This window comes from Thalassophryne amazonica, chromosome 1, assembly GCF_902500255.1.
Source record: "Thalassophryne amazonica chromosome 1, fThaAma1.1, whole genome shotgun sequence".
In the NCBI taxonomy this organism is placed as follows: Eukaryota; Metazoa; Chordata; class Actinopteri; order Batrachoidiformes; family Batrachoididae; genus Thalassophryne; species Thalassophryne amazonica.
In genome coordinates this window covers 155441292-155467589 of record NC_047103.1, presented here as the reverse complement: position 1 = coordinate 155467589, position 26298 = coordinate 155441292, and the positions used below count along the sequence as shown (strand labels likewise).

Here is a 26298-nt window from a genome sequence, read left to right as displayed (position 1 = left end):
GGCAGCACGGTGGCTTAGTGGTTAGCACTGTTGCCTCACAGTGAGAAGGTCGTGGGTTCAATTCCCGTGGCCTTTCTGTGTGGAGTTTGCATGTTCTCCCCGTGTTTGCGTGCTCCGGTTTCCTCCCACATCCAAAGACATGCGGTGGATTGGACTTTTTAAATTGTCCATAGGTGTGTGTGTGGGTGGGTCTGTGTTTGTTTGTCTGTTTGTGGCCCTGCAACAGACTGGTGTCCTGTCCTGGGTGTACCCCGCCTCACGCCCTACGACTGCTGGGATAGGCTCCAGCCCCCCGCGACCCATAACTGGATTAAGCGGTAGAAAATGAATGAATGAATGAATAATTAGAATAAAACATCCAAGTGAACAACATGCAATTTTCCAATTTGCCAATGCACAGTACAGTTACCTTTATAATCTGATGATTACTCATTGCAGCACGTTGGTAACTGCTGTTAATCTACATTGTAATTTATTCTGATTTACTTATTACTTATAAAAGAAAACCCAACCAAACAAACAGTATGGAGTTATTTACACATTTTTCATGTTAATTTCAAATCATCATATCAGTCCAGTAAATACACCACCCTGCCACTAAGAGATATTTATGCACATACAAATAAATGGAACCAAGGTGTGGTTACTTACACAGCAAGTCAAGTCAAGTCTGACAGTATGCGCTGGTGCTTCCCTTTGCCACACCCGCCACACCACGGAATCGATGTGGGTCCTGGGAGGCAAACCACCCAGGCAGACAACCAGTCCGTTCCCACATCTCTAAAATAACCATCTATCTGCCACATCCAGTTGAAACGTGGATGTCCCCTTGGCCTTCTCCAGCCACAGCGGTCCTCAACACTGAGGTGCGTGCATGCCGGATCATGCACAGAGAAATGTGCCACATGACCAAAATGTCGTAGCTGACCCTCCCTCACAATACAAGTGACACTCCTCATCTTAGTCTCTCTCAGTAACCATTCATTTAATACAAAGTCATTCCAGCGGGACCTGAGGATTCTTCGAAGACACTTAGTACCAAAGACATCCAGTTGTCAGCTTAGATCACTGGTTACTTACACAGCACTATACACTTAAATCAGGTCCTACTGTGTTAATGTTCACCTGGATTTAACTTGGGGACAGGGTCTTTGGTTTCACTGTGGCAGACAGCAGATAGCTGTAGATTGATGGTGTGGAAGGTGCGAAGCTGGAGTGCAGCTGCTTCTTCAGACATATTGTCGCCCCTCTGGCAAACATGACCTAAGACATCCAACTTTTGACACACCTGGAAACTTCCTTGCTGTTGTGCATTGAAAGATAAAACTATGTCCTGGTTAAACACAGAAACAGACATGTACACAGAGGAAATAGTTTTTTGTTGTTGTTGTTGTTGTTATTATCCAGTATAATGGTCAACAGAATTATATTGTAATGTTCATTCATGTATTGAGTACATCTTTCAGTCACCATAGTTACCTGGCATTGGCCTGGGGCAATGTTGCCAGTAGAGGGCTCTGTGGAAAAATGTGCCAACTTGCGGAAGTGAAAGTTGACAGGAAGTTGAGGGCAGAGGTTCTGCAAAACACACAGCATGTCCACACGCTCGCCGATAACACAACTGTGGAAATCAAAGCTGTGTGATGGACTGGGCACCAGGGACACAGGAAGCCCAGAACCCATCACTGCCAGTTCCACACTGCTGTTACCTGAGGAGAAACAAAGAAGGATGTGTAATCAGATCTTATCTTTAACCACTATATTTGATGTAACTAAATTAGGTACATTTACTTTGGACATAAATATAGTTCTCCAGTAACAGGAGTGAGGTTGCCTCAAGATTTCCAACACTACATAGTGTAATTTTCAAAAGATATATGTGATTATTCTTGCTGGTGTCATCGAGCAATCGTGATGGTCATGTCAAGGTGAAGCCATATCCCGCTGTATGAAAGGGGCTGACACTGTTGCATGCCAGTCAGAATAAGCACATCTCACTTCATGCAAAGAGATTAATCTGATAAAACAAGAATAAGCACATCTCACTTCATGCAAAGAGATTAATCTGATAAAACACCTCAATCAGGTTAACAAAGAACAGGGTTTTCAGAATAAGTCACCTCTAATTGCCTTTCAAACATTATTTTTGGTGTCTTACTATGAAGATATCCATGTTCCCCCAATGCCATGTACTGTAAGGTGACCCCATGAATAATGTTCAACTGTGAGGACCAGCACTCAGTGACAATCATAGACGGGCTACTTCGCTGTTACCATTTGAAGTAATGACACACTGAGGCATGTTCCCCATAATGAGAAAATGAAACAAATGTGTGTTCCATAATAGAAGTGTTTTGCAGTCAATGTAGCAGGAGTGTGTTGTTAATACCTCTTTGGTGAGTGAAACCATGTTTGCTTCTCAATGACTCAAACAGTAGGAACAGACAGTAGTCATGCCGGCTGGACGAATTATCCTTTGCATTTTGATGTGTCTGCTGCTTTCGTGACCTTCAAAAGAGAAAACTTCCTATGTTACTGCTGTTCCTCATCACTATTAGCAGCAATGTGAAGAGTCACTCTGGAATTAAACCCACTAGGTTTTTTCTGAGATTCCTCCAATGGGTTCAAATGGAGTGGATCCAGGACAGACCTGCATTGGGATCTGGTACATGTTCTATGCCAGATGACCTTCCTGACACAACTCCAGTTTTACACACGGCCGCTGCCCTTTGTCACCGGTTCTGTTCATTATTTTTATGGACAGAATTTCTAGGCGCAGCCAAGGTGTAGAGGGGGTCTGGTTTGGGAGCCACAGAATCTCGTCTCTGCTGTTTGTGGTCAATGTGGTTCTGTTGGCTTTGTCAAATCAGGACCTTCAGCGTGCACTGGGGCGATTTGCAGCCGAGTGTGAAGCGTCTGGGATGAAAATCGGCACCTCCAAATCCGAGGCCATGGTTCTCGACCGGAAAAAGGTGCTTTGCCCTCTTCAAGTCAGTGGAGTGTCCTTGCCTCAAGTGGAGGAGTTTAAGTATCTCGGGCTCTTGTTCACGAGTGAGGTACGGATGGAGCGTGAGATCGATAAACGGATCGGTGCAGCATCTGCAGTGATGCGGTCGCTGTATCGGACCGTCGTGGTGAAGACAGATCTGAGTAAGGGGGCAAAGCTCTCGATTTACCGACCGATCTACGTTCCGATCCTCACCCTATGGTCATGAGATTTGGCTCATGATTGAAAGAACGAGATCGCGAGTACAAGCAGCCGAGATGAGTTTCCTCTGCAGGGTGGCTGGGCGCTCCCTTAGAGATAGGGTGAGGAGCTCGGTCACTCGGGAGGAGCTCGGAATCGAGTCGCTGCTCCTCCACGTCGAAAGGAGTCAGTTGAGGTGGCTCGGGCATCTTTTCTGGATGCCCCCTGGACGTCTCGCTGGAGAGGTGTTCCGGGCACGTCCCATTGGGAGGAGGCCCCGGGGAAGACCCAGGACATGCTGGAGGGACTACATCTCTCGGCTGGCTTGGGAACGCCTTGGGGTTCCCCCGGAGGAGCTGGGGGAGGTGTGTGTGGATCGGGAGGTCTGGGCGGCTTTGCTTGAGCTGCTGCCCCCGCGACCCGACTCTGGATAAAGCGGAAGAAAATTGATGGATGTTTTATTACTATTAGATATGATGTAATATTTAAATTACACTGTATTCCTTTAAGTCTTGTAAGGGAAATATTTTTTTATTATGCATGGAAATACGTAAGGATCAAAAAGGAAGTACAGTCACTTGCCCAGTTCCAGATCACTGCTGTAGTTTTTGCGCCACCGTTTCTCGTAATCAGCACGAATAAGCTAATACTACCAGTACCAATGAAAAGATTGATGTTTTGTCTACAAACGACCACAAGCTCGACCGGATCCAGCCGTCCTTGTGATCAGCAGAGGAATCAAAACATCCCGGTGTCTGTGGTGTGCGCGCTTTTTCTGACTCACTCATTCCTGCAAGTTTTAAAGTAACGATCTCTAAAACGTAGCAAAGGTGAGTTAGCCGTTCGGTGTTTTAGGTTCTAGAGTGGTAAAGTACTTACTTACTTGGGTAGAAAATGTCAGTGTGTTATGTCTTGCTGTTTAATTGCTGCGCACATTTATCTCCGACGCGAAAATTTGCCGGTTGTGGATCACTGAAGCAGCAGCCTCGTGTCTGTAGTTGTGAGTCATGTGGACTTTGGGGGTCATCTCGACATCACGAATGGACATGAATGTGGGGGCTTTTACTTTTTAATTCGGGAGAAATCTCACCTCCACACTTCATTTTTTGCTCGTAAAAACGTATAACGTCGCTTTTCGAAACAAAGTGAATTCTCGTTTAATAAGTATAATTTATATCATTTTGTGTTCAAAACATATTCTCGGGCACAGTGTGTATCATTCTGCATTAGAAGGGCTCCAGCCAGATGCCAGGAATGAACCCAAAGTGACGCAGAGTGTCGTGATCCGGAACTGGCAAAAGTGATCCGTTTCTGGGAAATGTTTGCGCCACACATAATGTGGCTTCACACTTTAAGTAGAAGCGCTACACCACCCAGACGTTTTCAGCGAAATAACATCCAAATACCCAATACAACAATACACAATTAAAGGACATTCAGTTGCATTATGGCTCCGTATAGCGGGACTTTAAAAAAGGTGATCCGGAACTGGGCAACCGTCTGTACCTATGGAAAAATAAAAAAAAGAATCGTTGCATTGGCCGGGAATCGAACCCGGGCCTCCCGCGTGGCAGGCGAGAATTCTACCACTGAACCACCAATGCGTTTACATTCTTGTTTCTTGAGGTGGGGCTTAAGAAGAGTTTCTAGGCACGTAGTGTGGCTACTATTTCATTTGTCGTGTCGGCCGAAAAATAATGGATTGGTCCAAAATGCTATGATTGAGATTGTTTCTGTTCGTATTTCTACACAGTCCTCGCTCCGTAAAGTAGTCCACATCAAAACGCTAGCAAAACGATGAGTAGTGATGAGAAGCAGATTCAGACCAGCCCTCTCTACGAGACGCTCGCAGAGCTCTCCAAAGAGTAGCAATTTACATATCATCAACATAACATGTCCTTTACAATATAAAACAGAAAATTAATGAAAAATAAGAATCCATTTCTGCTCATGCGCATAACCTATATCAACTATAAAAGAAATACATTTCGAGAAGCTGCAACAACTCCTCGTTAGTATAGTGGTGAGTATCCCCGCCTGTCACGCGGGAGACCGGGGTTCGATTCCCCGACGGGGAGAGTTATTTCTTTAACCCGATTTTTTAATTGCATATGGATTATTTTAATCACCATTTGTGTTATATATTACCGTTGACTTGATAATGGTTATCGTATAATTATTCTATTAATGCATCTTTATTCACCAAAATGCAATACATAACAGTAGTAAAAATCAAAACAATGAATAAAATAAATTATAATAGAATAAAAATAAAATAAAATAGGTAAACCAAAAAATAGGCAGAAGAAGACACTACCCAGAGAAGATCCAGTAGATAAGCCACAAATACTCAAAAATGAACTTTATCCAAAAATGGCATAAATGATATTAATGCAGAAATACAAGAAATCTCAGGATACTTTCAATTCATGATTACCAAACAGATAAAAATGTACTTATATATAGTTTCTCTGAAATGTCACTAATACCATTCCCTTCATGCTGTCTTCTTGGACCAGATACTGAAATAGCCACTGGTACCAATGGATATCAGGTCCTCTATAGGACTTACTTCTTCCCATTGAAAAGAACAGCCATTAAAAATAGGAATATAGCAGATTGGTGGAGCTGCTTTTACACCATCGTCAACATTACTGAAGCACAAATTTAGTACCTTTGTAATCAAACATGTTCTACACTTATTTTCTGACATGTCTAACAACACCACTCCTCCTCATGATGAGTATGCATCACTCACTGCTTCAGTCCCAGCAGCAGTGTCCTGCAGCAAGCAGACCCAATCGCAGGCCTCAGGTGAACTGTTCTTCAGAACAACATTCTCTACACGGGATGTCCCAAAGTAGACCGGTCCAAACCATACACAGGATAGTGGAACTCCCTGTCACACATTGGAACATCATCACATTTTGTGGGACAAAGCTGAGAGACAAAATAAGACAAATACTTGGACTAGGGAGTTACCTGGGTGTCAAAGACTTCAAGGTGTTGGTCCACCATTTCAGCCTTGACACTGAGAGCTACACTGGAACCATTCTGGAGTTTCACCCTGGAACAAGGAAATCAAAACCATATAATCAGAAGTAATACCTCTGATTGACTGATTGTTGTCAGTGACAGGGCCCATGCTGTCTGATTTGTTAACATTAAGGTACTTGAAATTATTATTATTTTTTTTTTTTTACTTGAAATTAATTTACAAAAGAATGAAAGATCCCGCCTTCCTATTAGTTCTTACAAAGCCTTCTCGTGAATCTGCCTCGGTCTGTCTGTGCGCAGGTCAACTTTCAGCCACTGGGTGGCGCCAGGCGCTATGACTCCACTACAGGGCGAGAATGTGACTGCAGGATCTCCACTGTACTGCACCTGGAACATCCCTCCAGTCCACACAGAAAAACACAACTGCGCATGAAAGTAACTTACTTAATAACACATAGAAATACATATTTATACCAATAACAGAAGTGATTATTTATGAATTAACAAAGCAAACACAGAAATACTTCACTGTCGATTAATGCCAAAATCATCATGTCAGTGATAATGAATTTAGTAAAGAAATGCAGTTTATGAAATAAGGTGTGACAGCTTTAATTTTAGACAAAAAGAAATGTTATAAAATAATATTTATGAAAATTATTTAAAAAAATCAGGATTTTACTGCAAAAGATATTCAGATTTAATTCGGCTGCTTTTACAGACTGTTTAACAATAATTGCCTTACAACTGACTGCAAAGTTTGTCAAGATGGCTAAGATCATCAAATGTGACCTTGGCAACAAATGGTGCTAATTACTCAAGCAAATATATAAATGTGTCTTTACACAAGTATATAATGCAATTTTGATCCAAGCATATAGTAGAAGTCATACAATAGAGCTTGTAATGTCAAGTAGACATGAGAATGACTTGACAGTGGTAGGCACCACCTCTGATGTATAATGGGAAAAAAAAATTGTAGACATATAGGAAAATAATACATTTTTACATGGAGTGCATCTTTCAGGATTTTCTTGAATTTAAATGTATCTTGTCACATCTCACAAATCCATTACGGCCTCAAAGCCATTATGAGGATAGAAGCAAAATCCACCTTTAGTGACACTTAAACAGTTAAAATGAACTGGCACGGCCCTCCTTCTAAATGCTCTCAACATTGATAGAACTGTACTAACAAGAACTCAATTCACAAATGTCCTTCCAAGTTACAGGAACATTCTGAGTCCAAATCTCTATTATAAAACATTATAGAGAAACATTTATTGAAACAAAAATCACTTCCTCCTTAATACATAAATACTATTTTCATCAAGCAACACTGCCGTTGAACAAGGGAAAAAAAAATACATGGCAAACAACAAATGCCATATACAATATTCTCATGAGCAGGTTAAACAGAATAGAATAGTATAGAATAGAACTTTATTGTCATTGTGTACACAATGAAACTTAGTTTTAGCAGCATCTCTTCACCACATCATAAAAACAATATATCATAAAAAGAGCAACATATCAGATCCAATATGACAACACCAAGACACACATGCTTGGTTTACCTGGTGCTGATCCATGATTGGTCACAGGGTGATGTTTCCAGATCACCTGACTGCTGGTTGCAACACAGCCAAAGTCAATCATTGGGTCCATCGAGAAAGAACAGGTCCGACAGAACCTGGTAGACCAGTGAGTGAGAATAAGCAATAACTCAAAATATTTATGGGCATGTGTGAACAACATACAACTAATGGGTCCTATCAGTATGTGTTGGCTACTTACGCTTTTAACAGGATTTCTATGGTCTCCCTCTCTTCGATATCAAGCAGAAGGCAGTCACTGACATCTTCGTTTCTGTCTGGTGTGAACTCAACCAAGCCTTTCACAGAAAGACCGGGAGCCAAAGACACAGCTGGGCTGGATGACGTAAACTTGAACAACTTCAGGAACAATCAAAGATAATGAACAAAATCCATGATATCCATAAAGCAAATAGGAATTAGAGATACACAAACATTCGAAAGCCTGACAAGGATATACAGTATACTGTATACTTGACAAACAGTTGTGATCAGATGTTTACATGCACGATCAGATGTTTACATACACTGGCAATATTGGGCTTTCAATTATTTCTTTGATTTGGCCTTTGTCTGGTACAGAACGATTATACAACATCCATTTTTTAAACAAAAGTAAGTCCCTTCGGCTGCTCCCTTGTTTGCACTCAGGGTCGCCACAGCAAGTCCAAGGTGGATCTGCATGTTGAATAGACACAAGTTTTACACCGGACGCCTTTCCTGACGCAATTCCACATTACATGGAGAAATGTGGCAGGGGTGGGATTCAAACCAGGAATCTTCCACACTGAAACCAAGTGCACTAACCACTTGACTAAACCAAAAAAAAAAAAAAAAAAGACAAAAAATTATTTGTGAACAAGTTTTAATTTATTTTGGGTTTTATGAAATTAGTGAAGAGTCACCGCTCATCTGTTGAAAAGGTGCAAGATTCAGTAGAAACTTCCAAGTAAAAAGAAAAAAATCTGCACACTTCAGGTCTGTTCAAAATAGCTTTACTGAAGCTGCAAGCTTTCGGTCTGTAAGACCTTCATCAGGCAGAGTGCATGTTACAAACAGGCCTGGAGTTAATACTATTAATTAGTGGCACCTGTAATCAATGGTGAAGCACTGAGTCAGTAGAGCATCATGGGAAATGCAGTGAAAGACGAAACAAAAAAAAAAAAGAAAAAGAACAAGTCCATGCAATGTACACATCAAGCATCAGCCATCTTAAAACAAAGCACAAACAGTTCAAAATTAAATCAATACTTCAGAATTATATAAACACACTCATGTCAAAATCCTCGTTTAAACCTGATGGTTGTAGTGCATCCAATGTATATATCCAAAAGAGTTCTCGTTGGCATAATTTCCTGTCAACGTCACCCCCTCTATGTAGGGTTACTTGTTCTATACCCCGGAATCTAAGGGAAGAAAGAGGGTATGACAGATTATTAAAATGACAGGCAACAGGATATTTTTCATCTTTTCTCCTAATGGAGCTCTTATGTCCACTTATTCTTTGTTTCAAAGAGCGGGTGGTTTTACTAATGTAAATTTTATCACATGGACATGTTAACATATAGATAACATTTTTCGTATTGCCTGTGATTATTCCCCTGATTCCAAAACTTTTACCGGTTCTAGGATGCTTAAAGGTATTTGTTTTCACTGAATTATGACAATGAGCACAATTTCCACAGGGATAATTCCCTTCTTTGATAGGAGTTAACAGTGTTTGTTTTGGAGGGGGTACGATGTTAGCTCTAATTAATTTATTACGAAGGTTTGGTCCTCTTTTGTGAACAAAGAGAGGAGGGTCCTGAAAAAGTTCAGACAGGGCTGGATCTGTGGTTAGAATCAACCGAAAAATGTTATCTATATGTTAACATGTCCATGTGATAAAATTTACATTGGTAAAACCACCTGCTCTTTGAAACAAAGAATAAGTGAACATAAGAGCTCCATTAGGAGAAAAGATGAAAAATATCCTGTTGCCTGTCATTTTAATAATCGGTCACACCCTCTTTCTTCCCTTAGATTCTGGGGTATAGAACAAGTAACCCTACATAGAGGGGGTGACGTTGACAGGAAATTATGCCAACAAGAACTCTTTTGGATATATACATTGGATGCACTACAACCATCAGGTTTAAACGAGGATTTTGACATGAGTGTGTTTATATAATTCTGAAGTACGAGGTCTATTAGAAAAGTATCCGACCTTATTATTTTTTTCAAAAACGATATGGATTTGAATCACGTGTGATTGCGTCAGACAAGCTTGAACCCTCGTGCGCATGCGTGAGTTTTTCCACGCCTGTCGGTTGCGTCATTCGCCTGTGAGCAGGCTTTGAGTGAGGAGTGGTCCACCCCCTCGGCGGATTTTCTTTGTCAGGAAATGGCGGAATAATTTGGGCTTTTTTTCCATCAGAATTTTTTCAGAAACTGTTAGAGACTGGCAGCTGGAAACCATTAGAAAAATTTATCTGGCTTTCAGTGAAAATTTTACAGGCTTCACAGAGAATAAGGACTGTTACTACAGCTTTAAGGACGCTTGGCGTGCCGCACTCCGTGCCGCCATCGAGAGCCACAAACCACAGGATCATTTCTAAACGGATGGCTCTGTGGATCCGAGACCGTCATGTGCACTTTCTCTGGTTATTACAAGAGCTGGACATCAGCCATTTTCCGGCAGATTTCACTTTTAACAAGAGATTTTGTCATGGAAAGCCGAGCGGAGGCTTTGCGTGTCGCGACCGATTTGCTGATGGAGCGAGACAAAGGAACACCTCCATTTTGGTCTCACAGGACGGCTTTGAGATGGCGTTCAGACAGCTGTCGGTGGTTTTTCCATCGAGTGATTAACCGAGAAATTGTGGATGTGCCTGGACAGGCCAGAACATGTCCCGTGAGGCTTCATCAGGGCGTTGCTGTGCACCATGCGGCACCGCCACGACGCGCGAAGCCTCCGCTCCTCTTTCCATGACAAAAACGCCTGTAACAGTAGAATGTGCCGTTCATTTCCAAACTGGACGCTGTGTTTTATCAAGGACGTCGTCTGACTAGCACAGGAATTGTGAAAAGACGTGGACATCAGCACTTTTTCGGCACATTGAGACAGACGTGCGGAGGAATTCCGCACGTCGCGGTGCAGCCGCTCGACACAAAGCAACGCCGTGATGAAGCCTCACGGGACATGTTCTGGCATGTCCAGCTCATGCACAATCACAATCGGATATTCACACGACTGGAAAGCAACCGGAATCCGTCTGAAATCCACCTGAAAGCTGTCCTGAGAGACCAACACCGAAGTGGTTTTGTCCCGCGTAATGAACGGAGCCGTGACGCGTCCCTCCGCTTTTCTTTCCATGAAAAAAAACTCCTGTAACGGTGGAATGTGCCGGAAAAAGTGCTGATGTCCACATCTTCTGCCTTTTTGTGAAAGTCAGACGAGGTCCCGGATCAACAAAGCCTTCACGTTGGAAATGATCCGGTTGTTCCAGCGGGGTGTGAGCCTGTCGATGGGGGCTGGGAGCGCGCCGCGCTCTCAGCAGTTTTGGGCCGTCCTTAAAGCGGCAGTAACACCCCGTAATCTGTTTAATCCCCATAAAATCGTCCCTGAAAGCCATATTAATTTTTCGAACAGTGTCCACCTGGAGGTCTCTCACAGTTTCTGGAAAAAAACTGATGCAGCAAAGCTCCAAATCGTTCAGACATTTATTCGCAATAAAAAATAGACGAGAGGGGTGGATCACACCTCACTCCAAGCCTGCTCACAGGCGAATGACACAACTGACAGGCATGAAAAAACTCACGCATGCGCACGAGGGTTCAAGCTTGTCTGACGCAATCACACGTGATTCAAATCCATATGGTTTTTTTAAAAATAATAAGGTCAGATACTTTTCTAACAGACCTCGTAAAAAGGGTTTGCTTGACAGTATTCGAGGGATTAACTAACACAAAGTGCAACATGAGGATACTTTTCATCTTTTTCTTACATTTTTAGAGTAAATGGTAACTGTTACAGAGGACAATGTATCGGCAATGGAAGTAATCATATTTTAATGTTGTGAAAAAAATTCAAAGTTAACATTACCTTCGTAACGGGCTTTTTAAATTTTATTTTCTTCAGCGTTTTCCTCACATTCGTAACCGTGACTGTTGTCTTGTAAACGTTGCCGACTCTCACATTGTTGAATTCAACCAATGGTGGATCAACTCTAATACATTTAAGGTTTAAATTATTAAATTCAATTAAGTTTGAAGCACTCGTTGACAAAATCCTGCAAAATTTTGCTGTTCCAAATGACGTTTGAAGCTCGACCGCTGGAGTCGACAATGAACCGATTTCCGACACAATAGTTCAAAAGCTTCATTTGATTCAACACGCAGGTTTGTTCTTCCTGAAATACCGACACACAGTGTCTGTTGCTAACAACAGAGTTTCTAGGAGACCAGACGGCAACTTTTGTTTTATATAACCGTGTAAAACCCAAACACAACGCGTTGAATCAAGCAGCATAAGTCACAAGTGTGTAAAAAATCATTACTAAAATACAACTATTAAAAAAACGTGAGGTGCCGAAAAAAGTACGTCTCCCCGTCAGGGAATCGAACCCCGGTCTCCCGCGCGTCAGCTGGGGAATCTTTTGCTAAACGGCCCTAAACGGCTCCCCATTCATTTCCTATGGTAGTGCTAAACCACCGCTCCCCTGTAGTTCCACTTTCTGCCACCGGCTTCGCTGTTACGGCCGGCGTGTTTTTTCTGGTAAATTTCCACTTTCACTCATTGTCCGGACTTCAGAGTGACAACACATTTTAGTTGAGAAAAATACTCAAATTGATTGGCTTTCAGAGCTGATGTTTAATTAGTGTCTAACTGTAGTACTGTTTCATCGTAGCTGTTGTCAAAGTCTCATCGTAACACTAATATACAGTGTGAGTTTTGCTAACAAGGCATTGTGCCAGTTCTCTATATTGGTTCATTACTGTCTTATGTACTGTAACGTTATGAGTTCCAGAGGAGGCTTACAAATTACTAATTTAACTCATCACTAATTCAGTTTTTGTTCATGTCTTATTGTTATTAGTATCATTATTATATTACACTCAACAAAAATATAAACGCAACACTTTTGGTTTTGCTCCCATTTTGTATGAGATGAACTCAAAGATCTAAAACTTTTTCCACATACACAATATCACCATTTCCCTCAAATATTGTTCACAAACCAGTCTAAATCTGTGATAGTGAGCACTTCTCCTTTGCTGAGATAATCCATCCCACCTCACAGGTGTGCCATATCAAGATGCTGATTAGACACCAGGATTAGTGCACAGGTGTGCCTTAGACTGTCCACAATAAAAGGCCACTCTGAAAGGTGCAGTTTTGTTTTATTGGGGGGGATACCAGTCAGTATCTGGTGTGACCACCATTTGCCTCATGCAGTGCAACACATCTCCTTCGCATAGAGTTGATCAGGTTGTCAGTTGTGGCCTGCAGAATGTTGGTCCACTCCTCTTCAATGGCTGTGCGAAGTTGCTGGATATTGGCAGGAACTGGTACACGCTGTCGTATACGCCGGTCCAGAGCATCCCAAACATGCTCAATGGGTGACATGTCCGGTGAGTATGTCGGCCATGCAAGAACTGGGACATTTTCAGCTTCCAAGAATTGTGTACAGATCCTTGCAACATGGGGCCGTGCATTATCCTGCTGCAGCATGAGGTGATGTTCTTGGATGTATGGCACAACAATGGGCCTCAGGATCTCGTCACGGTATCTCTGTGCATTCAAAATGCCATCAATAAAATGCACCTGTGTTCTTCGTCCATAACAGACGCCTGCCCATACCATAACCCCACCGCCACCATGGGCCACTCGATCCACAACACTGACATCAGAAAACCGCTCACCCACACGACGCCACACACGTTGTCTGCCATCTGCCCTGAATAGTGTGAACCGGGATTCATCCGTGAAGAGAACACCTCTCCAACGTGCCAAACGCCAGCGAACGTGAGCATTTCCCCACTCAAGTCGGTTACGACGACGAACTGGAGTCAGGTCGAGACCCCGATGAGGACGACGAGCATGCAGATGAGCTTCCCTGAGACGGTTTCTGACAGTTTGTGGGTGATTCTTAGACTACGGGCACTTATTATGTCCTTTGATCATATTGTATGAAAAACAGAAAAAAAAAGGGGAAATTTCACACTTTTATAGTTATCTTTACAATGAAAGTGTGTTAAGAAATTTCTTCTAGTAGTTGTAGAAGAATTTTTAGGTCCTTATTTGAACTATGATGAACTATCAAGTGTCCTGATCTGAACTGTATGTCCTCTGGCTGAACTAGCAGGTGTTCAACCCAAAAAAGGGCTCTATTAGTCATTCAGTCTTCTCCCAAAACTTCAGACGCTGAGTAAATGCTGAGGAGCGCGGACTGACGTAATGGCACTGAAAACGGACGATGATCTTGGTTCTTGAGTTTGAATTGCGGACTGGTTTCAGAAATCTGAGTGTAAATAAAAAAAAAAAACAAAGAAGGATATATGTTAGTAACGAAGGTCGGGTAAATGTCTGTCCTTACCATCATCTGCGTAACACAGATAAAGCTAAATGCATACACATAGATATCACATTGCAAAGTTATAAAAAGGGGACCCTTACACGGCGTGTTTGGAGATTTAGTAGTAAAGATGCACCATAGGGGCCCCTTTTTCTTAAATTATAGCATGCCTCAAGAGACATGCATCGCCTAAATTTGGCATCTGGCCAAAAAGGGCATTAGAAAACAAGCTGAAAAAGAAGAAAAACAAAGTGGAAAATGTTGAGAAATGGCCTATAATGAAAACCATTATATGATTGATTAAGGCAAATGACTTAAGGACGGACATGAAGGGAAACCATTTATTGTGTTTATCATTTAACTAGATATAGCTGCGCTAACCTTAGAATAGTTTCTTGATTGGTTGACTAAATAGTGGTAACGTAGGGGTTATTTGATGCATTTAAGTAATAAATGTGTGACGCCTTAACAAAATAATATGTAGAACCAAGTATAATGGGTTGGAGCCTCTGGTTGAGCGAGACAATAGATGCCAGAAGATGATTGGTTGCACTGATGTCAATGTAATGCCTTTACTTTGCCATGATTAAGAGGTTGCTGTAACTTGTTTTATGTGGCCATTTTAAGTGCCTTGAATTACACCAAAATTCAATGTTTGAATGTCACCTTGCGTTGATATAATCCAGCTAATTGATCACCTTGTGCCTTAGTATGTAGGTTCACCTGCACTTAAATATATTTACCGTGTAAAGTATCACTTATATTCATATCCGCACCAGAGTTATCAGTAATTTGAGTGATGTGATTTTTTATTGCAATGCACAAATGAGGATGTCTTGTCAGTAAACAACCCAAGAGTATAGTTGATGTAATGGGACTCTTTCGAGTCCCAGAGGAGGGACTGTAGAAGAATTTGTAGGTCCTTATTTGAACTATGATGAACTATCAAGTGTCCTGATCTGAACTGTATGTCCTCTGGCTGAACTAGCAGGTGTTCAACCCAAAAAAGGGCTCTATTAGTCATTCGGTCTGTCAGGGGCTTTCCAAGGCCTCTTAGGTGCTTTCCCGCAGGCCAGGTGCAGGGGGCCTCAGGCCAGCTGCACCTGTGGCCGAAGGTCTTTTAAAAAAATCAGTTGTAAATCCTTCAAGTTTTAATGGGAGCATTTGTCACATTGAAATAATGGCCTAACACCTGCTTAGGGTTCACTAGAGGACGCTTCCAATAGAAAACCATGTCTTGGGAATAAAATAAATAAAAAAGTCGAAGGAGGAGCGATGCCCGCGGGTCTCCAATAAATAGATGAGCGCGGTCGTCACATATTCAGTCTCTCTAGGGGACTCAGTTTGTCTAAGCTCTGTGTTGAAGGCTTAAATAAACTTAAAAACTCTGTGCATTTTATCCTGCTTAAGGCTGAATTATTCCAAAGTGTTGTGTCCTTTTCTTGCAAACCACGACCAAAAAGAAGGACCACGACATAGTCTATGATGACTTTTTCACCTTTTTTCAGCATCATTATATGCAAATATTGCCGTTTTGTGCTTGTCCCACACCCAGACTTTTGATCTTCAATGAAAAAAATGAATGGTAAAGAAACATTTTTTCTAATATTTTAAAATATCTCAATAAAATATCAGTAAAATAATCAAAACATAATTGGGGTATTCAATATCATACAACTGTTGTGATTTTTTTAAACAAAATGTAGTTGTCCCACACTTGCCGTAATTTCCACCACAACACTGTAATGTCCCTAAACAGTTTGTATGAAAGATTGTTTGGGTAGTTTCTATGGAGATAAACAGTGACATCAGAGCACATGTATATAGCACCAAATCACAACAAACAGTTGCCCCAAGGCGCTTTATATTGTAAGGCAATGGTGTGGTGGAAATTACATTTACAAGGCCAATAGTAAAGAATCACCCATGTGCAGAAATTCTTTGGTTATGCAAACCGACTGTTTCAGCAGCTGTCCGAGTGGCTGGTCTCAGACGATCTTGGAGGTGAACATGGTGGATGTGCAGGTCCTGGGCTGGTGTGGTTACACGTGGTCTGCGGTTGTGAGGCTGGTTGGATGTACTGCCAAATTCCCTGAAACGCCTTTGGAGACGGCTTATGGTAGAGAAATGAACATTCAATACACGAGCAACAGCTCTGGTTGACATTCCTGCTGTCAGCATGCCAATTGCACGCTCCCTCAAATCTTGCGACATCTGTGGCATTGTGCTGTGTGATAAAATTGCACTTTTCAGAGTGGCCTTTTATTGTAGGCAGTCTAAGGCACACCTGTGCACTAATCATGGTGTCTAATCAGCATCTTGATATGGCACACCTGTGAGGTGGGATGGATTATCTCAGCAAAGGAGAAGTGCTCACTATCACAGATTTAGACTGGTTTATGAACAATATTTGAGGGAAATGGTGATATTGTGTATGTGGAAAAGTTTTAGATCTTTGAGTTCATCTCATACAAAATGGGAGCAAAACCAAAAGTGTTGCATTTATATTTTTGTTGAGTGATGTTATTTTGTTTAGTGTTAACATGAAACACTATAAAATCTTTAAAAACTTGCTTATACAATTATTTCAGCGTTATACAAGCCAGTTCATTTTAATTTATTTCTGTTTTTAATGTTTTCTTTTGTTCTCCAACATTATCAGATAACAATTCATGATTATAACATCATCATTATACGGTAGTATAATTTGGGAATGATTTCACACAATGTATATTGCGTTGAAGTGCTGTGTACTGCAAAGTTAGTCTAGTAATAAAAGTATACTAAATTTATATATTCATTTTTTTTTAGAGAGAGAAAATGAAGGAGACTATTTTTTACCCTGGCCGAGTCAGTGTGGTTTTCCGCAAGGGCCCACTGGGTTTCCTGCAGCAAGACCCTTCTGATGAGGCCAAAAAAAAAGTAAAAAGAAGAACAACCCGTCAATGAACGACTGAAGTGCCCCAGTGAAGGAGGAGACTGTGTGTTGTGTGGGCCGCTGAAGAGGAGGTACTGCTGGCCCACCACCACCAGAGGGCACCCTGCCTGGAGTGCGGGCTCCAGGCACCAGAGGGCGCAGCCGCCTCACAGGAGTAGCCGGGGTGACAGCTGACACTCATCACCTATGACAGCTGTCACCACTCATCTGATCAGCATCGGTATATCAGCAAGACGTCATCTCCACCTCTTTGCCGAGATATCGCTTTACCAGGAAGGTAACGTTCTCAGCTGGCTGTGAGATTTTTTCGACAGTAACCTTTTGTCACTTTTTGTGTATCGTATAGCAGACTCTTTTTCCAACAAGAGGTGGAGTTGGTTTTCCTGCCGTGTGGATTGCTAGGTGCATACGCGCCCACATTTAATTGTTTTTTTGTTCCTCGCCAGCAGTACCAGGTCCGACACGCGGAGGCAGTGGCCACCTGGGAGTTCGGGACTTGGCGGCTCCAGTATTCCCGGGGTCTGGTGGCGGAGGAGATCGTGTGGTTCCGGTTCTGCTTTGGACAGACGTCTTCTATCTTCGAGCCTGCCCACACGACACCTTTTGTGATTTGACCTTTTGTCTATTGTTGTAATCTGTTGTGTTTGTTGTGCCCTTTCACAACAGTAAAGTGTTGTTATTTGACTTCCTCCATTGTCCGTTCATTTGCGCCCCCTGTTGTGGGTCCGTGTACCTACACTTTCCCAACAGGATATCTCGGCCAACGTCATGGAGCCCGAGGGGCGTCAACCGGCTGTTGAACGGCCAATGGAAGAACAGGGCGCACAGGCGTCCGCAGAAGGAATGATCGGTGAGTTGCAGCGGATCCTCACCGCTTTCATGGCTCGGTTGGATTTAATGACCGAGCAGAACGTCCTCCTTAACCGCAGGGTGGAGGCTCTCGCCGCGCAGGTGGAAGCGCGCCCTCAGGGCGCTGCTGCGGCTCTCCCTCCTGTCGACCCTGTGCGTAACAGTGACGTTCCACAGGTCGTTCAAGGACCCCTCCCACCTTCCCCGAAAGCATACATAAGCCCTCCAGAGCCGTACGGAGGTTGTGTGGAGACGTGCGCGGACTTCCTTATGCAGTGTTCGCTCGTCTTCGCACAACGTCCTGTCATGTACGCGACTGATGCCAGCAAGATAGCTTATGTAATAAACCTGCTTCGCGGTGAGGCACGCGCTTGGGCTACAGCGCTCTGGGAGCAGAATTCACGGCTCCTTCAGACATATGATGGGTTTGTGAGGGAGTTCAGAACAGTGTTCGATCACCCAAATAGAGGAGAGACCGCTTCAGCCGTGCTGCTGTCAATGAGACAGGGGCGCCGGAGTGCAGCTGCCTATGCAGTCGACTTCCGCATCGCGGCTGCGAGGTCCGGCTGGAATAGCACTGCCCTCCGCGCCGCCTTTGTAAACGGACTGTCATTGGTTCTAAAGGAGCACCTGGTGGCTAAGGACGAACCGCGGGATTTAGATGGGCTTATTGATCTCGTAATACGATTAGACAATCGGTTAGAAGAATGCCGTCGGGAACGAGACGAAGGGCGTGGCCGGGCACGCGCCGTCCCTCTCCCTTCCGGTTCCGACCGCATTCCGCCCTCCCCACGCTCCACGGCCCCTGCGCTCCGTGTGGTTACAGCTCCCCCTGCTGACGAAGCTATGGACACGAGCAGGGCCACATTTAGGGCACCAGATAGACAGAGGAGGCTGGCCCGCAGAGCATGTTTTGTTTGTGGCTCGATAGAGCATCAGGTAAGAGACTGCACCGAGCGGTTAAACACCAACGCCCGCCCCTAGAAACTGGGCTAGGGGTGGGCCGAGACATTCACGTGGGACACACCCACATTGCCACACGACTCCCAGTTACAATCCTTTATGAGGATTTAACCCTGAAGGCCCCAGCACTGGTGGACATGGGCTCTGAAGGGAATATGTTAGACAGCAGATGGGCCAGGGAGATAGGGCTCCCTCTGGTGGCGCTTACCTCGCCTGTGCAGGTGCGGGCACTAGATGGCTCCCTACTCCCTCCAATCACACATAAGACACCACCAGTAACTCTGGTGGTGTCAGGAAATCACCGGGAGGAGATCGAGTTTTTTGTGACTCCTGCTACCTCCCGTGTGATTTTAGGGTTCCCCTGGATGTTAAAACACAATCCCCGGATCGATTGGCCATCTGGGGTAGTGGTTCAGTGGAGCGAGACCTGCCATCGGGTATGTTTAGGTTCCTCGGTTCCTCCCGGTTCCCAGGCTAAGGAGGAGGTCAGAGTCCCGCCCAATCTAGAGACGGTGCCGGTGGAGTACCACGACCTTGTAGATGTGTTCAGTAAGGATCTGGCGCTCACCCTTCCCCCCCACCGTCCGTACGATTGTGCCATTGATTTGGTTCCAGGCGTTGAGTTCCCGTCCAGCAGGCTGTACAACCTCTCACGACCTGAGCGCGAATCAATGGAGACCTACATCCGGGACTCTTTAGCCGCCGGGTTGATCCGGAATTCCACCTCCCCGATGGGTGCAGGTTTCTTTTTTGTGGGTAAAAAAGACGGCGGACTTCGTCCATGCATTGATTATAGGGGACTGAACGAAATCACGGTTCGTAATCGATACCCGTTGCCCCTGTTGGATTCAGTGTTCACGCCCCTGCATGGAGCCCAAATATTCACTAAGCTAGATCTTAGAAATGCGTATCACCTGGTTCGGATCCGGAAGGGAGACGAGTGGAAGACGGCATTTAACACCCCCTTAGGTCACTTTGAGTACCTGGTCATGCCGTTCGGCCTCACAAACACCCCGCGACGTTCCAAGCTTTAGTTAATAATGTCTTGCGGGATTTCCTGCACCGATTCGTCTTCGTATATCTAGACGATATACTCATCTTTTCTCCGGATCCTGAAACTCATGTCCGGCATGTATGTCAGGTCCTGCAGCGGTTGTTGGAGAACCGGCTGTTTGTGAAGGGCGAGAAGTGTGAGTTCCACCGCACATCTTTGTCCTTCCTGGGGTTTATCATCTGCCCCAACTCCGTCGCTCCTGATCCGGCCAAGGTTGCAGCGGTGAGAGACTGGCCCCAACCCACTAGCCGTAGGAAGCTGCAACAGTTCCTCGGCTTTGCAAATTTCTACAGGAGGTTCATTAAGGGCTACAGTCAGGTAGTTAGCTGTTGGGAAAGTGTAAGTACACGGACCGCAAATGAACGGACAATGGAATAGGTCAAATAACAACACTTTACTGTTGCGAACGTGCACAACAAACACAACAGATTACAACAATGGACAAAATTCAATGCACAAAGGTGTCGTGTGGGCAGGCTCGAAGATAGGAGACGCCTGTCCCAAAGCAGAACCGGAACCACACGATTTCCTCCGCCACCAGACCCCAGGAATACTGGAACCGCCAAGTCCCGAACTCCCAGGTGGCCACTGCCTCCGCGTGTCAGACCTGGTACTGCTGGCGAGGAACAAAAAGCAATTAAATGAAGGCGCGTTTGCACCCAGGAATCCGTATAGCAGGAATGCTACCTCCACCTCTCGTTGGAAAAGTAGTCCACACTAACAATGCACAAGTCACAAAAATACTGTCAAAACAGTCAGCTGAGGTATGTTACCTTCCAGGTAGAACGATATCTCGGCAAAGAGGTGGAGACGTCGTCCTGCTGATATACTCCCGCCAATCAGATGATTGGTAACAGCTGTTGCAGGTGATGCGTGACAGCTGTCACCCTGGCTGCTCCTGTGAGGCGGCTGCGCCCTCTGGTGCCTGGAGCCCGCACTCCAGACAGGGCGCCCTCTGGTGGTGGGCCAGCAGTACCTCCTCTTCTGGCGGCCCACACAACAGTTAGCCCCCTGACAGCCCTGACCTCACCAAAGTCCCCTTCACCTGGTCGGATCGTTGCGATGCCGCGTTCAAGGAGTTGAAACGGCGCTTCTCGTCTGCACCCGTTCTGGTGCAGCCCGATCCTAGTCGCCAGTTAGTGGTTGAAGTGGACGCCTCGGACTCAGGGATAGGAGCTGTGCTTTCCCAGAGCGGGAAGACCGATAAGGTCCTTCACCCGTGTGCCTATTTTTCCCGCAGGTTGACCCCGGCCGAACGGAACTATGACGTCGGCAATCGAGAACGGTGAAAGAGGCTCTTGAAGAGTGGAGACATCTGTTGGAGGGAACGTCCGTGCCATTCACGGTTTTCACTGACCACCGGAACCTGGAGTATATCAGGACCGCCAAGCGGCTGAACCCCAGGCAAGCCCGCTGGTCACTGTTCTTCGGCCGTTTTGACTTCCGGATCACCTACCGTCCCGGGACCAAAAACCAGAGATCGGATGCCTTGTCCCGGGTACATGAAGATGAAGTCAAAACCGAGTTGTCGGATCCACCGGAACCCATCATCCCGGAGTCCACTATCGTGGCCACCCTTACCTGGGACGTAGAGAGAACCGTCCGGGAGGCCCTGGCACGAAGCCCGGACCCCGGAACTCTACGTCCCACCAGAAGCTAGGGCTGCAGTTCTGGACTTCTGTCACGGCTCTAAGCTCTCCTGTCATCCAGGGGTGCAAAGAACCGTGGCAGTTGTCCGGCAGCGCTTCTGGTGGGCGTCCCTAGAGGCCGACGTCCGGGATTATATCCAGGCCTGCACCACCTGCGCCAGGGGCAAGGCTGACCATCGCAGGGCTTCGGGACTGCTCCAGCCGCTGCCCGTGCCCCATCGCCCCTGGTCCTACATCGGCCTGGATTTTGTCACGGGCCTCCCGCCGTCCCAGGGCAACACCACCATCCTCACGATAGTGGACCGATTCTCCAAGGCGGCCCACTTCGTGGCCCTCCCGAAGCTCCTGACGGCCCAGGAGACAGCGGACCTCCTGGTCCACCACGTCGTCCGGTTGCATGGGATCCCAACAGACATCGTCTCCGATCGCGGTCCCCAGTTCTCCTCGCACGTCTGGAGGAGCTTCTGCCGGGAACTGGGGGCCACGGTGAGTCTCTCATCCGGGTATCATCCCCAGACCAACGGGCAAGCAGAACGGGCCAATCAGGAGACGGAGCAGGCCCTGCGTTGCGTGACAGCCGCGCACCCGGTAGCCTGGAGTACCCATCTGGCCTGGATCGAGTATGCCCATAACAGCCAGGTGTCGTCAGCCACCGGCCTCTCCCCTTTCGAGGTATGTCTGGGGTACCAACCTCCTCTGTTTCCGGTGGTTGAGGGAGAGGTCGGTGTGCCCTCGGTCCAGGCCCACCTACGGAAGTGCCGTCGGGTGTGGCGTGCCGCCCGTTCTGCCTTGCTGAGGGCCCGGATGAGGACGAAGGCCCATGCAGACCGTCGGCGGACCCCGGCCCCTACGTACCGGCCAGGGCAGGCAGTGTGGTTGTCTACTAAGGACATTCCCCTTCAAGTGGACTCCCCTAAGCTGCAGGACCGGTATATCGGTCCGTTTAAAATCATCAAGGTACTCAGTCCAGCCGCAGTGAGGCCAGAAGCTGAAGCCTCACTGCGGATCCATCCCGTTTTCCACGTGTCCCGGATCAAGCCCCATCACACCTCACCCCTCTGTACTCCGGGTCCGGCACCACCTCCTGTCCGGATTATCGATGGCGAGCCGGCTTGGACTGTGCGCCGGCTCTTAGACGTCCGTAGGATGGGCCGGGGCTTCCAGTATTTGGTGGACTGGGAGGGGTACGGACCTGAAGAATGCTCCTGGGTGAAGAGGAGCTTCATCCTGGACCCGGCCCTCCTGGCCGATTTCTACCGCCGCCACCCGGACAAGCCTGGTCGGGCACCAGGAGGTGTCCGTTGAGGGGGGGGGTCCTGTTGTGTGGGCCGCTGAAGAGGAGGTACTGCTGGCCCACCACCACCAGAGGGCACCCTGCCTGGAGTGCGGGCTCCAGGCACCAGAGGGCGCTGCCGCCTCACAGGAGTAGCCGGGGTGACAGCTGACACTCATCACCTATGACAGCTGTCACCACTCATCTGATCAGCATCGGTATATCAGCAAGACGTCATCTCCACCTCTTTGCCGAGATATCGCTTTACCAGGAAGGTAACATTCTCAGCTGGCTGTGAGATTTTTTCGACAGTAACCTTTTGTCACTTTTTGTGTATCGTACAGCAGACTCTTTTTCCAACAAGAGGTGGAGTTGGTTTTCCTGCGGTGTGGATTGCTGGGTGCATACGCGCCCACATTTAATTGTTTTTTTGTTCCTCGCCAGCAGTACCAGGTCCGACACGCGGAGGCAGTGGCCACCTGGGAGTTCGGGACTTGGCGGCTCCAGTATTCCCGGGGTCTGGTGGCGGAGGAGATCGTGTGGTTCCGGTTCTGCTTTGGACAGACGTCTTCTATCTTCGAGCCTGCCCACACGACACCTTTTGTGATTTGACCTTTTGTCTATTGTTGTAATCTGTTGTGTTTGTTGTGCCCTTTCACAACAGTAAAGTGTTGTTATTTGACTTCCTCCATTGTCCGTTCATTTGCGCCCCCTGTTGTGGGTCCGTGTACCTACACTTTCCCAACACTGTGAGGCAGAACGCCCTCACTGTAGTACGGATAAGGGGAGGAGATGCCTCTGAACCAAAAAAACTGCTGGGAGAGAACATCCTACAGTTTGGGAGGTACAAGGGGAAGTCTTTCCGCTGGCTCCTTGAGAACGATGTGGGCTACACCTTGTATCTCATCCAAAGCCATCAGCGAGAGGAAGCTGCTGGCGCTCTGATGACTTCCCTGATGATGATACTTCTCTCCAGTGACACGTTTGGACACAATGTTTAATGAGTGAATAAGAGCAGGGTCAAACACAGGTGGGAGGCGCACACCAGGCTGCTTCAGGTCAACCAGGCGCTGATAATTCCAGTGGCACACTCCTGTCAGACCTTGAGCCTGGAACAACTCTGATGACACTTGTGTTCCTGTCACCCATTGAGCTTGGTGGAAGTGGTAGCCCTCCTGCTGAGAGGTGCCTCGGATTGGGATCCAGACAGGGACTTTGGCGGGCTCACCTGGCACATGGTTGAGTTGGATGGTTCCTCCATGACGGTAAAGAATGCCTCCCTCCACCTCTGGGTCACTGAGGCACCCGCGGAGTATGTGAACCCTCTGTATCCTCCAGGTTTTCAGCATTGAGGGTTTGAAAAGATAGACACCGTTTGGGTCTGTGGCCATGTGGAAGTGTTTGAACACCCCCTCTACTCTCTGGATCAGCTCCCTGGGCTGAGGAATCTTCACCCTGCAGTGCTCACGGATGTGCTGATTGGTGGGATTTGCAGGCTGGATGCCACAGAAGTCATATGCATCTTTAAGCCTCTGCAGGTCATCCTGGTCCACCACAGAGAAGGCAGCTGACAGGAACTGTGCAAATGAGCTGTACAGAGGGTGATGTTCAGAGATACACTCACGGAGGAACCTTCTCATACAGTGAAACAAGTCCAGCTTGATGGTAATGCCACTGTTGTAGTGTATTCTTGATGCACTTGAACTTAACATGTTCCCTGAAGTGGCCTCAGTAACAATGGCATCTGTTGTTGTCCACGAGTCCCAGGTCAAATGTTCCCCTGCCAGAGACTCCGCCACCCTGAACGATGCACAGCAATCCCTAAAGACAAAGACAAAAACACTATCACCACAGCACATGTAATAGGTACAGACATGCAAAGGAGACGCAGTCAACACAACTAATTTATTCTTTACTTAATTATTCACAGTTGAATAATTATGCATCAAGATTGTAAACTGAAAGTTATTACAAAATGAATTAATTCATATCACTGAATAGGTTCTATTACTGATGTATGGAATACTGAGCAGCAAAGCATAATAGACAATAAAAAATAATAAAAAACTGGTGTCTCACCTGTCCACCCATTGATACTGGGCCTTCTCAATGCCAACCCTGCCGTAGTGGTTTGAGAGGCCCTCGTACATGTGTGTCAGGCTTTTGTCCATCTCAGACTGCACCATGACACAGGACAAGATCATTCAGTTCTCATTCATCACAGCATAGGATGTCATAGCGCCAGAGGAGAACGTGACTTTCCTGGCGACTTTACGGGTATGGTCCAAGCACAAAGCCTGTCCAAATGTTCCCTGCAGCAGCCGCTGAATGATGTCCTTTTGGTGCTTGAACTCATGCCGCAAGCAGTCTGTGAGGTAGTGAGAGGACACAGAGACCCCATTCCAGCCGTCAGAGTCACTGTAATCCCCAAAAGGCTCTGGCGTGGACTCCTGCCGCAAGAACTGGGAAATGGTCTTCTGCCCATAAGCTCCTGCCTCACCATCCATCACGTTCTGGCAGCAGAGGAGATATGCCAGGTTGGCATGCTCATATTTGAGGTGCAGCATCTCTGATCTGGTTGGCCATGTCAGTGGGGGATATTCCAGTCCTTCTCAGCTCATCCAGGACTGACTTACAAATGGCCTTGTAGGTCAGTACAGCTGGTAACAGGTTGGTGAATCTCTGGGGGAGTTTTTCCAACCAGAGAGGGCTGTCAGCATACCACCTCCTCCGGCATCTCTTACAGCAGAGCCTGGATGACAGTAAGTAGTACTGTCCCGTTAGGCCCACTATCAAACGTGGTCTTCCCACACGAAACAAGGCTGAGCACAGTCTCCAGAGCATGGCAAGGAGTCATTTTTCAGCCGTGCATCAGGTAGTCACTCTCCGGCTTCCAAATAAAAAAGGGGTGGAGCTGAATGAATTTGGGAGAGGGCATATTGTGGACACTGTCAATCAGTTCAGGTTGGGGAGGTAAGCGCCACAAGGAGAAGGTCTTCATAGGATTGCTGACAGGACGGGAGCCTGGCCACAGACCCATAGTCTCCAGCTCCACCTTCATCTACATCTTCTGCTGATGGGAGCAGTTCCACTGGCTGAGCTCCTGCTCAGTGAGAAGCAGCGGAGGTTGTGGTCTGTTGGCTGCAGCTGTGGGTTGGACTGGAGCAGGAGCTAAATGATAACAAAAAAAAACAACAACAAAAAAACACAAATATTACAATACCATTTATATTTTT

The 26298-nt window shown here is 46.1% G+C and overlaps 1 protein-coding gene and 2 non-coding genes across 3 annotated transcripts in view; 1 reads left to right on the top strand and 2 right to left on the bottom strand.

Moving 5' to 3' along the window:
- The window catches only part of LOC117517337 (cilia- and flagella-associated protein 47-like), a 57395-nt gene extending 31766 nt beyond the window's left edge, over positions 1-25629 (bottom strand). Inside the window, 12 exon segments of the mRNA XM_034178363.1 lie at positions 676-733; positions 1126-1333; positions 1480-1709; positions 2390-2508; positions 5926-6086; positions 6170-6254; positions 6444-6582; positions 7762-7877; positions 7982-8139; positions 23911-24883; positions 25142-25239; positions 25321-25629. Coding sequence (XP_034034254.1) covers positions 676-733; positions 1126-1333; positions 1480-1709; positions 2390-2508; positions 5926-6086; positions 6170-6254; positions 6444-6582; positions 7762-7877; positions 7982-8139; positions 23911-24883; positions 25142-25239; positions 25321-25629 — 2654 coding nt within the window.
- On the bottom strand, positions 4721-4791 carry trnag-gcc. Its single transcript has one exon. It is a non-coding gene; the product is annotated as a tRNA-Gly (tRNA).
- trnad-guc lies at positions 5194-5265 on the top strand. Its single transcript has one exon. It is a non-coding gene; the product is annotated as a tRNA-Asp (tRNA).
- Positions 25630-26298: the final 669 nt, after the last annotated feature.